A 16,654-nucleotide genomic window follows, 5' to 3' on the forward strand; every position below is an offset into this window, starting at 1 on the left:
CAGAAGACAAGACTTGGAAATATAGACAAAGCCTTAAATTTAGAAAATTCAGATTAGACAGAAGCCCAACAAGAATTCCAGAAAAGCTAAAGAGATTTTTTTTAAAAGAGGAAAAAATGATTTTTTAAAAATCAAGGGAGTGGGGCAGCTAGGTGGCACAGTGGATAGAGCACCAGCCCTGGAGTCAGGAGTACCTGAGTTCAAATCCGGCCTTAGACACAACGCTTACTAGCTGTGTGACCCTGGGCAAGTCACTTAACCCCAATTGCTTCACCTAAAAAAAATCAAGGGAGTGATAGAGGATAAATTGAGAATTTTTGAAAGAGAATTAATAGCTTGGTAAAAGAGGTTAAAAAGAAGAAAGAAAAGAAGAATATAACTCCTTAAAAATAAGAATTGGCTGAATGGTACAACAGGCCCAAAATCTCATTGACAAAAATAACTCCTTAAAAATTAGAATTGGCCAGTTGAAAGCTAATGACTTCATAAGACACCAAGAAACAATAAAACAAAGTCAAAAGACTAAAAAATAGAAGAAAATGTGAAATATATCATAGGAAAAACAACCAACTTGAGAAGTTGAGCAAGGGAGAAATAATCTAAGAATAAATATTTCAAGACAGTATAAAGGACAACTGCCCAGAAATCTTAGAACCTGTGGGCAAAGTAGAAATTGAAAGAATCAACAAATTACTTCAAGAACAAAATCCTAAAATGATATCTCCCTATCCACAACTCCAAAGTCAAGGAGAAAATGATGTAGGCAACAAGAAAAGAATTTAAATTCTGTGGAGCTAGTCAGGATCACAAAAGACTTAGCAGCTACTGCTTTTAAAGAACAGAGGGCTTGAACTATGATATTCCAGAAGGCAAATTAGAACCAAGAATAACCCACCCAGTATAATTAAATATAATACAAAAATCTGGCCATGTAATGAAATAGAGGATTTTCAAATATTCTTGACAAAAAGATCAAAGCTGAATAAAAAATTTGGCCTTTCAAACACAAGATAAAAAAAAGCATAAAAAGGCAAACATGTAGGATAAATCATAAGGGACTAAACAAGATTGAATTGTTTATATGCCTATATGGGAATAGGATGCATATAACTCATCAGAACTTTATCATATATTTTTACCAAGGCTGTTAGAGACAATTTACTCAGACAGAGCAGGTTGGGACAATCTCAAAAGAAGACTAAAGGGTGAAAAAGAGGGATATACTGGCAGAGTGGCAAAGGAAGAAGAAGAATAGGGATAATGATCTCTCATATAGTGGATACACAAGGAAGAGTTTATGCAATGAGCTTTTGTACCTCCTTTTCCATTTGGTCTATTCTGCTTTTTAAGGAGTTTCTTTCTTTCTTTCTTTTGTGGGGCAGTGAGAGTTAAGTGACTTGCCCAGGGTCACACAGCTAGTAAGTGTCAAGTATCTCAGGCCAGATTTGAACTCAGGTCCTCCTGACTCCAGGGCCTGTGTTTTATCCACTGTGTCACCTAGCTGCCCCAAGGAGTTGTTTTCTTCAGTAATTTTTGTACATATTTTTCTGTTTGGTCAAGTCTGCTTTTTAAGGCATTCTCTTCAGTTGATTTGTGAGTCACTTTTGCCATTAGCCCTATTCTATTTTTTATGATGTTATTTTTTTCAGTATTTTTTGTACTCCCTTTTACCAAGCTTTTGACTATTTTCATGATTTTCTTGCATCAGTTTAATTTCTCTTTCTACTTTTTCTCCTACCTCTCTTATTTGATTTTTAAAATATTTTTCGAGCTCTTTCATGGTCTGCAACCAATTCACATTTGTTTCCTTGAGGCTCTGTATGTAGCTGCTTTGATTTAATTGTTTTCTACATTTGTGTTTTGATCTTCCATATCACTATAGTAACTTTCTATGGCCAGGTTCTTTTTTGTTGTTGTTTGCTCATTTCCCACCTTATTTCTTGACTTTTAACTTCATGTTAAAGTTGGGCTCTGCTCCTGAGGTGGAAGGGGCACTGTTTCAAACTTCAGGTTTTTCATGGGACTGTTTTCAGAGTTTTCTCTGGGGGGTTTACAAGTGTTCAGTTCTTTCAAGGTGATATGATTTAAGAAGAGGTGTAGTCACTGTTCTCTTGGCCTGTGCTATGGTTTGTGAGTAACCACAAGCACCCTTTTCTGCCTTGGTATTGCAACCAGGTCCCTTCTCCTGCTAGTGTTCCTCTTTACCCTGGGACTGAAACCCCAAAATGTGTATGTCCTACTCACATTGCCAGAAAAGGGTCCCCTGTAATCTTTTTCTGACCAGTTGTCTGGCCTCCCCATACCACCTATGAGCTGAGAACTCCAGAAACCTCTGCCAAGGCCAGGTGTAGCCTGTGCTCCCTGTGCTAAACCTGGGCTGGAAAATTATTCACTATGACTTTTTTTACATTTCCACATCAGGATTTTGTTTGGCACATTTTCTAGATCTGTTGGAGAAAAAAAAAATTGTTTGCTTTTTGTGTAGGAGAGAGGTGTTCACTGTACTATTCCTGCTTCTCTTTCATCTTCACTAGCATGAGTCTGTACTCATACCTTGTTGTGATATGAGGCCCAAATACTTAACAGAAGCTCTACAAAATTGACATTTGTAGACAATTTCAGATAAACTTCTTCCTCCCAATCCAACACTTTCCTCAATCTTCCTGCACTATCTTTCTAAATTATGTTATCAAAGTGCCCCAAAACTTTCAGGTAATGCATGTCTTTTACTACTTTGTTGGAAAGTGGCAAGTGCTTTGAGACATACATGTCTCAATTGGAATGATGTCATGTACTTGAAAACTGCTTGTTTAGAAATTCAATAAGTATAATGTTTCTATTGTGAATTTGGAATGGCAAGAATATCTTTAAGATATCCCCATCTTTGAAAAACAGAGTCCTAGGATCTTGCCAGCCCTACTAAATATTTAAGTACAATGATTTGGTTTTAGTTTAGAACTAAGAGTGACCAAGAAGGGAGATCTCCATTAAAATACTAGACTGCCCTGAGAGTTTTTTTAAATTTATTTTTTTAGACTTTTATTTTCCAAATTACATGTAAAGACAAATTTTGACATCAAATTTTTTTAAAACTTTGTGTTCCAACTTCTCTTCCTCCTTCCCCTCCCACCTCCACCCTAACACTCAAACAATTCAACATATGAGTAATCATGGAAGACAATTCTACATTATCTAGGTTGTGGGAGAAAACAGATAAAAACAAAACTTCAGATTAAGGAATTGTAAAAAAAAAGTGTTTCAGTCTGTTTTCAGATACTATCAGTTCTTTCTCTGTAGATGGACTTCAATTTTCACAAGTTCTTCAGAGTTATATTGGATCATTGCCTTGCTGAAGATAACCACGTGCTTCCTAGCAGATCATCTTACACTAATGCTCTTATTTTGTATCTAGTACATTTCTCTCTGCTTCAGTTCATGTGGGTCTTTCCAGGTTTTTCTGATAGCATCCTGTTCATCATAATTTTTATATAGTACCTTGAACTTGACAGAGAATTTTCTTCACAATAGCCCAGCAGAGTAGGTACCATATGTTTTGACATTGTACTCAATCGTCTTAACTGTTAACCTCCATCCCATTCCCTTCCAATGATATTTACTCTGTTGTCTATCTTATTTTGCCCTAATCCTCCTCAAAAGTGTTTTGCTACTGACTGCCCCTTCCCCTGCTCTACCCTCCCTTCATTCACTCTTCCCTCCTTATCCTCTTCCCCTCCTACTTTCCTGTAGGGTTAAATAGATTACTCTTCCCAATTGGGTGTGTGTGTGTTATTCCCTCCTTGAGCCCACTCTGATGAGGTTAAGGCCTTTGATCTAATTCTGTCTTTTAAATTTTTCTTCCTCCCTCCCTCAAGTCTCCCTATGAAATCAAGCAATTCAATATATGTCATCCATGTGGTGTTATGCAGAACATCTTCACCTTCCTTGAAAGTGTTTTGCTTTTTACAGCTCCCTCCTGGAAACTTCCCTTCCCTCCTTCCCCTCTTCTCCCCACCTCCCCCCATCTCCTTCTCCTCCCACTTTTCCTCAGGGCAAAAATATATTTTTATACTCGCTTGAGTATGTATGTTATTCTGTCTTTGAACCAATTCAGATGATAGTGAGGTTCACTCCCTCCCCCTCTCCTTTCCCCTCTTCCCCTCCCCTCCATAGGCTTTTTCCTTATTTCCTTCATGTGAGCTACCTCTCCCCATTCCACCTCTTCCTTCCTCCCTCCCCCAGTCTATTCCTCCTACCCCTCACCCCTATTTTAAAGATGTCATCATGGGTTAACTGCGTGGCACAGTGGACAAAGCCCTGGACCCAGGAGGCCTGGAGCCCAAATCTGACCCCAGACACCAACCCTGTTTGCTCCATAAAGGACATGGATACACAAAAAATAAATGCTTTACAAATACCATCCCTTCATATTCAGTTCAGACTTGTGTCCTCTGTGTATTCCTTACTGAAAAAGTTCTTATGAGTTAGAAGTGTTATTTTCTCATGTATGACTGTAAACAGTTTAACCGGTTAATGGTCCTGGTGATTTCTTTTCCCTGTTTACTTTTTTATGATTTGCCCTGAGAGTTTTTAAGCTTTAAAAGCTTACCCTAATACAAATGAAGTCCTCTGGCAGTCATGCTCACCCACCTTAGCACTGGGCTTTGCTTGTATCATACATCAAATTTGACCTTACTTTTTATACCCTTCATCTCTTAGTACTATCTGGGCACAGTTATAATTTTGCATCAGCTCTGTTGTTGATTTGGTATAAGGTTTTTTAATGCTTATGCCTAATAGCTACAAGATTCAGAAGTGAAACTATGGGGAAATTTACAAATCAGCTTACAACTAAGACAATTCCACCTACATTTATTTCATTGTATTAAAGTCACATCTTAAACTTAGTAACAAAGCCTAAAGAACCCAAATGCTCTGAGGTCTGGAGTGTGACCATCAAGAGAACTTAAAAGTGCCCTAGATTACTTGAAACAATTAACAACTTTAGCAAAGTAGCAGGATATAAAATAAATCCACATAAATCATCAGCATTTCTATACATGACCAACAAAGTCCAGCAGCAAGAGATAGAAAGAGAAATTCCATTTAAAGTAACGGTAGATAATATAAAATACTTGGGAGTCTACTTGCCAAGACAAACCCAGGAACTCTATGAACACAACTACCAAACACTCTTCACACAAATCAAATCAGATCTAAATAATTGGAAAGATATCAATTGCTCATGGATAGGCAGAGCTAATATAGTAAAAATGACAATACTGCCTAAATTAATTTACTTATTCAGTGCCATACCAATCAGACTACCTAAAAATTATTTTATACAGCTAGAAAAAATAATAACAAAATTCATCTGGAAAAACAAAAAATCAAGAATATCCAGGGAAATAATGAAAAAAATTTCACAGGAAGGTGGGGTAGCGGTACCAAACCTGGAGCTTTACTATAAAGCGGCAGTCATCAAAACGATCTGGTACTGGCTAAAAAATAGAGTGGTAGATCAATGGAATAGGCTAGGCTCAGGAAATGCAGTAGTAAGTGACACTAGTAATGTAGTGTTTGATAAACCCAAAGACTCCAGCTTCTGGGATAGGAACTCAGCATTTAACAAAAACTGCTGGGAAAACTGGTAGATAATATGGCAGAAATTAGGCATAGACCAACATCTTACACCTTATACTAAAATAAGGTCAAAATAGATACATGATTTAGACATAAGAGGTGATACCATAGGTAAATTAGGAGAGAAAGGAATAGTGTACCTATCAGATCTTTGGAAAGGAAAACAGTTTTTGACCAAACAAGAGATAGAGTATATTATAAAATGCAAAATGGATGATTTTGATTATATTAAATTAAAAAATTTTTGTACAAACAGAAGCAATGCATCCAAAATTAGAAGGGAGGCAGAAAGCTGGGAAACAATTTTTGAGGCCAGTGCTTCTGATAAAGGCCTCATCTCTAAAATATATAGGGAATTAAATCAAATTTATAAGAATCCAAGTCATTCCCCAATTGAGAAATGGTCAAAGGATATGAACAGGCAGTTTTCTGATGAAGAAACCAAAGCTATCTATTCCTATATGAAAAAATGCTCTAAATCTCTAATGATTAGAGAGATGCAAATTAAAACAACTCTGAGGTACCACCTGACACCTATCAGATTGGCTAAAATGACAAAAAAGGAAGATAATAAATGTTGGAGAAGCTGTGGGAAAATTGGAACACTAATGCATTGTTGGTGGAGCTGTGAACTGATCCAACCATTCTGGAGAGCAATTTGGAATTATGCCCAAAGGGCGATAAAGCTGTGCATACCCTTTGACCCAGCAATACCACTTTTGGGTCTTTTTCCCAAAGAAATCATGGAAGGGGGAAAGGGACCCACATGTACAAAAATATTTATAGCTGCTCTTTATGTGGTAGCAAGGAATTGGAAGTTGAGGGGTTGCCCATCAATTGGGGAATGGCTGGACAAGTTGTGGTATATGAATACAATGGAATACTATTGTGCTGTAAGAAATGATGAGCAGGAGGAGTTCAGAGAAACCTGGAGGGTCTTACGTGAGCTGATGATGAGTGAGATGAGCAGAACCAGAAGAACATTATACACAGTATCATCAACATTGAGTGTTGACCTACTGTAATGGACTATATTCTTCTCACCAATGCAATGGTACAGAAGAGTTCCAGGGAACTCAGGATAGAAGAGGATCTCCAAATCCAAGAAAAAAAAAAAAAGAACTGTGGAGTATAGATGCTGATTGAACCATACTATTTCTTTTGTTTTGGGTGCTGTTGTTCTTTTTTTTTTTTTTTTCTATTTTGAGGTTTTGCATCGCTGCTCTGATTTTTTCGCTTGTAACAGGATTAATGCAGAAATAGGATTAAGGTTATTATGTGTATATATATATGTGTGTGTATATATCTATATGTATATGTATATGTATATAGATATAACCTATATCAGATTACCTGCTGTCTAGGGGAGGGGGGAGGGAGGGGAGGGAGGGAGAAAAATCTGAAATTGTAAAGCTCGTATAAACAAAAGTTGAGAACTATCTTTGCATGTAACGGAAAAAATAAAATACCTTATATGTATATTAAAAAAAAAGTGCCCTAGAGTACCAATGCTAGGGCATACTGGCTTTAATATGCTTCTCATTTTAAGAACTGAGGGGAAGGGGGTAGCCTCAGGCATTTTACCTTCCATCCATTCCTTGACTTACTCTTTCGCTGCTGACTTTACCATATCTAGTAAAATTCCAAAATGTGGTTGCTAAGAAATGAGATTACTCGTTAATTACTTGTCTTTTGTACTATAATTTAAAGTTTTGGTCCAAGAAAGACTAAGCAGAATGACTTCTAAGTAGAATAGAAACTGGGCAATGAGAAGTGATCAGGCATTTGGAAGCCTGCTGGGCTTAGAGCTTGGCAGGCAGCATAGAGAAGTGATCTCAAATTCAGGAACACTTGACTGAGAGACAGAACAGAGGGAACAAAAGAGGTTTATCAGATATGTGCCAAGAGATCTCCTGAGTTCATGGCAGTTAATTTTACTGGTAGTTTAATGTGACTAAGCTAATTAGCCCTCTAAAGCTTTATATGAGTGTTGATGTTTTTGAAGGCTTTTTAGATAAACTGTCTTTTTCTTTTTGTCTAACCTTTTCCACCACTGCTGTTCATCTTGTTGAGTATAAGCAGGTTTCTGACAATGACCTGGAACTTAGTTGTTTGAGCTGTTTCCAATCAGGGGCAATACTGAGTCAGTTTTAGCATCTGCTTAGGTGTGAATTTTATTGAACTGAACCAAGTTACTTGTAACCAAATCAGTGAATAATATCCTTTGATAACTTTGAAAAGAGCAGTTTCAAGGTGAATGATGGGGTTAGAAGGCAGCCTGCAGAAGGATTAGAACTGAGTAGAGAGATGATTTTACATTTTTGCCAGTGATTTTTATTAACCATGTTCCCCAAGGATCTGTCCTTGGTCCTCTTTTCTTCTCCCTTTATATTATCTCACTGATATCATTACCAGTCAATAAATATTTATTAAGCTTCTACTGTTTGTTATGTACTATGCTAAGCTATATGGGGTCGCATAACTGAATATGGGGATCATGTACTGTTGCCAAAATTTTCGTGATCCCCATATTCAGTTATGCAACCCCATATAGGGTCATGACCCACAGTTTAAGAAGCTTTGATCTAGATGAAGATCTAACAAAAGAGACCAAGTATTGGTCAGACACATAGGAGGAGAACTAGAAGAGAGTAATGTCATGAAATCCTAGAGAGTAACTAGATGGAAAGTGTCAAAAGTTGCCGAGATCTGGGAGGATGAAGGTTGAGAATAAGCCATTAGACTAGGCAATTAAGAGATCATTGATAACTTTGAAAAGAGCAGTTTCAAGTTGAATGATGGGGTTAGAAGGCAGCCTGCAGAAGGATTAGAACTGAGTAGGGAAATGATTTTACATTTTTGCCAGTGATTTTTATTAACCATGTTCCCCAAGGATCTGTCCTTGGTTCTCTTTTCTTTTCCCTTTATATTATCTCAGTGATATCATTACCAGTCAATAAATATTGATTAAGCTTCTACTGTTTGTTATGTACTATGCTAAGCACTGGAGGTATAAAAAAGGCAAAAGATAGTTTCTGCCCTTAAAGAGCTCACAATCTAATGGGGGGAAACAACCCATAAAAAAAGAAGCTGAAAAAATGGAAGGAGGCCCCATGTCTGGAGGCATGAAGTTCAGAGCAGTGCAGCTGATGATAAATGAGGAAATGGTTATCCTTACACTTTCCTTAAATGAAAGATCTGGGAGGAGCTCTCCACTATCCACCTTCCACCCTCATCAGTTTCCATGGTTTCATTTATCTTTGTACAGATGATTCTCCTATCTATTTATTAAGAAGTTTAGGTGTACATTTCTTTTGGGGATCAGCATAAAAGCCACTTTCCCTGATTCCTCCAAGAGTGGTGGAGTGATCTATCCCAGACCTGTAAGGTAGCAGATTAAACTCAGTCAATTTAGCTTCCCATTCACATCATATGTTTACTAAACAAAAGACAATCATGGATAGCTTGCAAATATCTTTATCAAAGTAAGCAAGTAAGACAGTAATTTTGGAAGCCATACATATTAGTTTTGCCAGTAGAATATACAAGAATTATAGGGCTCTGCAGTTCAGAAGTGAGATGAAATCTTAGCTTAACCAGGGAGAGATCTATCTCCCTGAGGATTCCACTCTCAGCAGTATCTAGGGGGCATTTGGAGAATATGCATAAGAATTAAGGGACATGTTGTTGTACTGACTTTTACCCACAGAAAGTATGGCTCTTTGGAGTCTTTCATTGATCATTCAAAGTCTGGGCTTTGCCTCTTCTTCCCCCAGCTCCGTGTTTTTCCATTTCTCTTTCGTGTAGCAGTATCTCAGCAAATGAGGCATCATGTCTCCCTGAATATATTCAGTGTCATAGGATTGTCCTTCAGAGGACTATTAAATCCTCTTGATGAGGATGGGACTGCTCTAATGCTTTTTAGCATGATGTTTTCAGCAATGTTATCAGACACCTTCAGTGAGGATGAAAATGACATCAAGGTCAGCTACCACACTGATGGTAAATTATTTAACTTGAAAAGTTTACAAGCCAAGACTAAAGTGGAGGGAGTATTGATGCATGGTTTTTGTTGCAGATGATTGTGCACTCAATGCAGCCTCTGAGGCTGAGATGCAACAGAGTATGGTTTAATTCTCTATTGCTTATGCTAATTTTGGCCTCACAATCAACATCAGAAAAACACAAGGTGCTCCACCAGCCAGCATCACACCGTCCATCCATAGAAACATCAGTTACAGCAAATGGAAAAGTTTTGAATACTGTGGATAAATTTATTTACCTTGGCAGTATACTTTCCAGGAATGTACACATGGATGATGAGGTTGATGCATGAATCGCCAGAGCTAACTCAGTGTTTGGGAAGCTCAGAAGGAAAGTGTGGGAGAGAAGAGGTATTAGACTGCCTACCAAACTGAATGTCCACAGAGCTGTTGTGCTGACCTCATTGTTGTATACCTGTGAAACCTAGATGGTATACCAGCACCATGTCAGGAAACTGAATCATTTCCATTTGAATTGTCTTAGGAAGATTCTGGAGATCACCTAGCAGGATAAGTTACCAGACACTGAGGTCCTTTCTCAAGCTGAATGGCTAACCATTCGAACTCTCCTGCAGAGTATGCAACTCCAAAAGGCTGGCCACATTATTCGAATGCCAAATGTACACTTGCCTAAAAGACTATTTTATAGAGAACTCACACAAAGCAAGCACTCACATGGAGGTCAGAAGAAATGACACAAGGACACTCTCAAGGTCTATCTGAAGAACTTTAGAAGTGATTTCATGACATGGGAGACACTGGCATAGGACCACCCAGAATGGTGTGCCCTCATCAGAGAAGATGCTGTGCTGTATGAGCAAAACAAAATTGAAGTATCTCAAAAGAAACACAAGATGTGTAAATTTAGAGAATGTACCCCAAATATTCACATGGACTATTTGTACCTGACCTGCAGTAGAACATTCCCAGCTCATATTGATTGGTCTGATTAGCCACAGTTGGCCATTTTGTAACTTGACTCTAACATAGTGATGTCATTTCAGTCCTCTTGGAGAATGGATAACAACCAATCAACCAAGCCCTTTTGAGGTTTGGGCTATGTATACAAGATAAATACAAAGCTATTTAGGTTTGGGGATGGGAGATCTAACATCAGAGTTAGTAAGGAAAGGCCTCTTGAAGTAGAAGAGACTTTAAAGATTATATAGTTTAATTGTTTCACTTTAAAAATGAGGAAGCTAGGGGCAGCTAGGTGGCACAGTAGATAAAGCACTAGCCTTGGATTCAGGAGGACCTGAGTTCAAATCTGGCATCAGACACTTGATACTTACTTGCCATGTGACCCTGAGCAAGTCACTTAACCCTCATTGCCCTGCAAAAAAAAAGAGGGGCGGCTAGGTGGCACAGTAGATAGAGCACTGGCCCTGGATTCAGGAGGACCTGAGTTCAAATCCAGCCTAAGACACTTGACACTTACTAGCTATGTGACCCTGGGCAAATCACTTAGCCCCAATTGCCTCACCAAAAAAAAAAAAAAAAAAGAGGAAATTAATGATAGGTGAAGGGTCTTGTCTAAGGTCATAAGTAGCAGAATCACCATGCAAACTTAGATCTTCTTATTCTTGATTTAGCACTTTTAAAAACTATTCTATGCTGCCTTTACATAATGATTCAGATAATATTTTTTAATCATAAAAGTATTTTATTATTTTCCAGTTACATATAGAGATTGTTTTCAACATTTGTTTTTATAAGATTTCTAGTTCCAAATTTTTCTCCTTCCCTCCCCCCTCCAAGATGGCAAGCAATCTGATATACGTCATGTACATACAGTCACATTAAACATATTTCTTCAGCTAATATTTTAAAATGTCTACCATACCAAAGAATTTGGACAGTCCTTTACTTTTTGTGCCTCAAATAATGATTTGAAAAATTCCATGGTAGACGTGGTCATGAGAGCAAAGGACAAAAATTTCAGTCCTAGTTCTATTAATTATCTGTGTGCCCTGGAACAAGTCAGTTGATATTCTGAGTATCTGTTTATTCAACTGTAACATGAAAATAATAACACTTGCCTATCACAGACTTGTTATCGAGGTCAAATCAAATGTACATAATGAAAGCTCCTAGTAACCTAATAGTGCTCTCTGCAAATATAAAGCATCATTAACTTCAGTTTATATGTAATGGTTAAAGAATGGTATGTTGTTAGAGTTGTATTAGTGCTTCACAAACATTGAATAGACTTAAAGTGTTTTTTTTTTCCTAAAATGAATTACATCATCATTTAACATTATTCTCTTTCAGTCATCTGATTTGGTATGTTCTCTGGAAGCAGAACTGTCTAAAATAAAGATTCAAACCCATGCTGTGGAACAGGAAAATTTCTTTCTCAAAGATGAACTGGAGCGAACGAAACAAGTACGGCAGCTTGCTGCTTGAATGACTTCATAGAATAATTGTGTGTGTGCCTGCTTTCTTTCCTTCCTTCCTTCACTCTTACTCTTTCAGCAATGGCTACCACTGAATGGTCTGGCTTTTGACTCAATTTTTAAGTTAGAACAGGTAAAGACATGAGGAAGTAAAAAAAAATTACAAAGGCTGCAAGTGTTTATTCTGGATTTAACAAGTTTTGTTTTGCTAATGTAAAAATAAATCATCCATGATTCTGCATTTGATTTTTCAAGGATTCTTATTCCAATTTAAATTTCTCTTCCTTCAGTGACAAAATAATGGTCACTGAACTTATCTTAAAAGAAAAATTTTATAATTTGTAGCTTGGATTAGTGGTTTTTCCCATACTTATAAGTAAATTAGATGTTCCAACCCACTTCTTCTATAGGAAACCCAAAACCTTTGTTTTAGAACTATATTACTTATAGGTTATTCTTGATCATATTTTATGGATTCTGGACAAGGCAGCATGGTATAATAGATAGAGCACTGGAATTGGAAATCAGGAAGACATGGGTTCAAATCTCACCTCAGATACTGGGCAAGTCACATGACTTAGTTTCCTCATCTCCTCTGAGATCCTATCCAGTTCTCCTTCTCTGATCCTTTGATCCTTTCATTAGAGGGAGTCCAGTGCAGTAAAAAAACCCTGGGCTCTCTTTTCTGTTCTTTCATAAATTTCCTACTTTGAACAATACTTTAGCTCTTTTAATCCATGAGGATACTATTAAGTCAGTTATTTAGTGACCAGTGGGTATGGATAGGGGATAGAAACTGTACTTGTGATTTAATTGGTATAGAGTAATCCCAAGTAAGAAAATTGTCTCTACTGAAGAATGTAGGTACCTTCTCTGTAATTTACATTCTTAGAAGGTAGCATAGAGTTTTGAAAGATTAAGTAACTTTCTTAGTGTCATATAGCTAGCATGTGTCAAAAGTGTGACTTGAATTCATGTCATTCTGGCTTCGAGACTGTGTGCTACATTGCTCCTCATTGAAATTATAGAACCTATTACATTGAAAAGAAACAAGCATAAATAGCATTAGCAGGTTACTAATGAAACTAGAGTTTACAGTGGACATGAGACAAAATTGCTAGCTACTTTTAGTGAAGTAGGGAACACGAATAGCATGTTCATCTTCCTTCCTTATTGGATTGCCATTTTTATCCAGTGGATATGGTGGAGTATGGGGGTCTTTACTGTCCACCTCCAAAATATTTTTTACTCTATCAAATATACTGGATTTGTCTCCATTTAAAACTGGAATTGGTTCTGTATTGTACTACAACAATGACTGAATCTAAGTGTAGGAAGAAAATCTTTTAAAATGAGGTTTTGTTTTTATTTTTAATATTGGAAAAAACCAAATGGGAGAAGAAATACTAACTGTGGGTTGTGAGAAATGCATGAGAGATGGAAAAAATAATACTTATCTTTTAAAATAGATTCTGGCAGTCCATAAAGACTATTTTGGAGGTTATGTCTTGATTTTATTGAATTGTTAGGGAAGATAGTATACCAACACCAATACCACCATTTAATAACAAGTTGATTTGGGCACACTCTCAAAATATTCCAGACCTATACATGATCAGAAAATATTTTGGTTTGATCTTATAACAAAAGCTGATATTTAAATCATGCAATGATACTGGGCCATACACATCTACTTTGCTAGTGGTTTATTTTGACCCAGCATGGCCCCCTGAATTCTAAGTTTAGCTGGAGAAGACTCTCAGCCCATATTTTTGTGTTTTTCTGCTCCAGGGGTTCTTTTATTGCTATTTTTGGGGTGATTGTATCAGGAGCTCTGTGCGTTTAATGTCTTTCCTCCACCATCTTGGCTCCGCCTCTCTAGTAGTTTATTTTGAAAGGGTTATCAGATTTTGAAGTCATATAGAAGTAGCATATGTTCCATTAGAGGAAATTTATTTGACCACATATAAAATAAATGAAATAGTTTTCAAACAATTTTGTTATCTAAAGTTAAGTTGAGAGAATCGTAATTTAAGTTATTGCTACCTTCAAAATCTCTAATTACCAATAAAATCAGAGCCAGTGAGGATATAGGGTGATATATAACATGATACTTTGGGAAGGTTTTAATTATTGATTCTTCTCACACAGACTAACTCAGATATACACACATACTTAAGTTTTTAGTTAATTTTAAAATAGGTGACACTGGCACAAATGTAAAAAAATGAACATAATTAAAAATAGTGATTCTTAGAAGGGAAGGGGGCACAAGGAAACAACCAGACAAATGACAGGTTTTTTTGAAGTCTTCATTTCTGGCCCTATAGCAAAGGATTGTTAATGGTGTTAGAAAGATAATTAGCACAGATGATATATAAATTTGACACTAGTAGAGTTTTTTTATGCCTTTACACTTTTTTCCTGTAGCTTCAAGCCCCAAATCCCAGTTTCTCACCTCAGTGTCATGGTAACAAAACTCAATTCTTTCTTCAATCCTAGTGCTGTCTACTCTCCCCAGCACTTGTATATAACATAATGCCTAATATATATTCGCTATTCAATAATCAAATTATTAAATTGACCTACCTACTACCTAGCCTCTTGGATAAACTACATTTTCTATCAGTTTTCAGAAACATAGCATTTTATAGCTAGAAAGGATTGTGAAAAAGAACTTGTAAGATTTTTTGTGTTTTGGTAAGTGAAAAAATTGAGACCTAAAAAGGTTAAGTGACTCATCCCATACTCTGACAATCAATGTCATTCAACAATATAGCTTTCCAGACTACAAAGTCGGCATTCTTTGCACTTTGCCACAATCAGATATAATATATTTATATCTTTTTTCTTTATTGTGCCACTTTATGAAGAGTAATTCATTTTCCCATGTCTCTTGAGTTTCATTATTTATTGCATCAGTATCTTTTCACACCACTGGCCTTTACTTATCAGTAATGCCAGGGAACAAGATATTGCTGGCTTTAGGTTTGTAAGTAACCATTCTGACATTTTACCAGGTTCACAGAATCATGGAGTTTTAGAGTTGAAAGGAACTTCAGTAGCCATCTAGTCCAATTTATTAACAAAATTAAATACAATTCCTATGCTTATACTTTAAGGTAGATTTCAGAAAACATTCTTTTAAAAATACTTATTGATATCTTTCTTAAACTTTTAGTTCAGCAGTTTAGAGAAACAGACAGGAAACATTTTGTGAAAGCTAATTGTAATCTAGATTTTGTGCACAGCTTGATATAATACTATCCATTAAAATGTCATTTATAAGTACCATTTTATAAATGCATCTTGATATGTGATGAAAGGATTTTGTTGCTTCATCTTTTACCAATGTCCACATATGCAGTTTTCTCTTTTAGAGTAAAATTTCTAGAGTGCTAAGCTACAATGGAAAGTTGTTCAAAGAAAAAGTTCTAGGTGAAAAACTAGATAATGTAGTAAGAACATTCTTCCACATCATAATGAATGGAATTTTCTCTTTTATTTTGGAAGCAGGACCTGCCATGTTGAGCTAATTTCTTCAATTAGCATAATTTTTTCCACAAAATTATGTATTTATTTTCTACAAAATTCTAATCTATTTTCTATAAAAAATATCATCATATCTACTTAATTCATTAATAGAATGGTAATAGGGACAGCTAGATGGCGCAGTGGATAGAGCACCGGCCCTGGATTCAGAAGTACCTGAATTCAAATCCGGCCTCAGACACTTAACACTTACTAGCTGTGTGACCCTAGGCAAGTAGCTTAACCCCAATTGCCTCACTAAAAAAATATATATATATATATATATGTATATATGTATATATGTATATATGTATATATATATATAATGGTAATATATTTAAATTAGTAGTTGAAAATGTTCTTATTTTATAAAATCATCACATTCGTTACAATAATGATAACAATAGCAACTAGTATTTATATAGTTCCTGCTATGTTCCAGAAACTGTAGTTTACAAATATCTTGTTTGATCTTCACAACAACCCTACAGGGTAGGTGCTATTATTATGCCCATTTTACAGTTGAGGAAACTGAGGCACATAGAGATTAAGTTGCTTGCCCAAGGTCACACAACTATTAAGTATATGAGGCAGGATTTGAACTCACGTCTTCCTGAATTCTTTCTGTCCTGTGGACATGTTGTAATGGGCTTTAAAAGCTAAATGGAGGAGTTTATATTTTGTTGTAGAGGTGATAGGGAGTTATTGATAAGGGGAATGACATGGTCAGAATGACACTTAATGAAAATCTCTTTGATCAGAGTGTGAAGGACAAACTAAGGTAGAGGAAAGACTTAAGGTAGTGAGAACATTGTTGCCATTGCAATAATCCAGGCAAGAAATAATGAAGACATGAACTAAGGTACTGACTGTATGAGGATAAAGAAAGAGTAGATACAAGAGAAGTTATGGAGGTAGAAAATATAAGATTTGGCATCTAGTTTTATTTGTGAGGTGAGGAGAGTGGGGAGTCAAATATAAATACTAGAAGACTGGAAAATGGTCATGCATCAGCAAAAACAGAGAAATGTTGAATTTGAAATG

At 36.4% G+C, this 16,654-nt stretch overlaps 1 protein-coding gene across 1 annotated transcript in view; it reads left to right on the forward strand.

Moving 5' to 3' along the window:
* The window catches only part of NIN (ninein), a 165,046-nt gene that overhangs the window by 115,006 nt on the left and 33,386 nt on the right, over positions 1 to 16,654 (forward strand). The window contains 1 exon segment of the mRNA XM_043989230.1: positions 11,955 to 12,068. Coding sequence (XP_043845165.1) covers positions 11,955 to 12,068 — 114 coding nt within the window.

The sequence above is a fragment of the Dromiciops gliroides genome, chromosome 2 (assembly GCF_019393635.1).
Source record: "Dromiciops gliroides isolate mDroGli1 chromosome 2, mDroGli1.pri, whole genome shotgun sequence".
NCBI classification, from domain to species: Eukaryota; Metazoa; Chordata; class Mammalia; order Microbiotheria; family Microbiotheriidae; genus Dromiciops; species Dromiciops gliroides.